Source organism: Theobroma umbraticum, unplaced genomic scaffold, assembly GCF_002168275.2.
Source record: "Theobroma umbraticum cultivar Fairchild unplaced genomic scaffold, ASM216827v3 scaffold_55.0, whole genome shotgun sequence".
NCBI lineage: Eukaryota > Viridiplantae > Streptophyta > Magnoliopsida > Malvales > Malvaceae > Theobroma > Theobroma umbraticum.
Genome location: NW_018397270.1, coordinates 3362489 through 3362806, shown reverse-complemented (window position 1 = coordinate 3362806; position 318 = coordinate 3362489). Strand labels below are relative to the sequence as shown.

The window sequence follows — 318 nt, the reverse complement described above, 5'->3', positions numbered from 1 at the left end:
TTTGATGGTTGGGTTAGAAAATGTCGAGTCCACGATTTAATGCATGAGGTGATTCTCTCCAAGTCAGATGAACTGAATTTGATACAAACTTCAGCCAAAAATTTACAATGTCCTAATAAAACCGCTCGACACCTCTCAATCAGGGATGAATCAAACAACTTGTCAAGAAGCACCGGTTGCTCAAAAACTCATTCAATCATCTTTTTTGAGGTAAACGAATTTCCCAAGTCTTTACTCAGGTCATTGTTTGCGAATTTCTTACTTTTGAAGGAACTAGATTTTGAGGGAGTACCATTGAATTACTTACCTGAAGAATTG

General features: G+C 37.1%; 1 protein-coding gene across 1 annotated transcript in view; it reads left to right on the top strand.

Annotated features, from left to right (window-relative positions):
* Nucleotides 1-318, top strand: part of LOC149526548 (putative late blight resistance protein homolog R1B-17) — a gene marked incomplete at its 5' end in the record, with an annotated part of 2132 nt that overhangs the window by 1145 nt on the left and 669 nt on the right. The window contains one exon of the mRNA XM_089785290.1: nucleotides 1-318. This exon is cut by the window's left edge and continues 467 nt beyond it; it is cut by the window's right edge and continues 207 nt beyond it. Within this exon, the coding sequence (XP_089641416.1) occupies nucleotides 1-318 (318 nt within the window).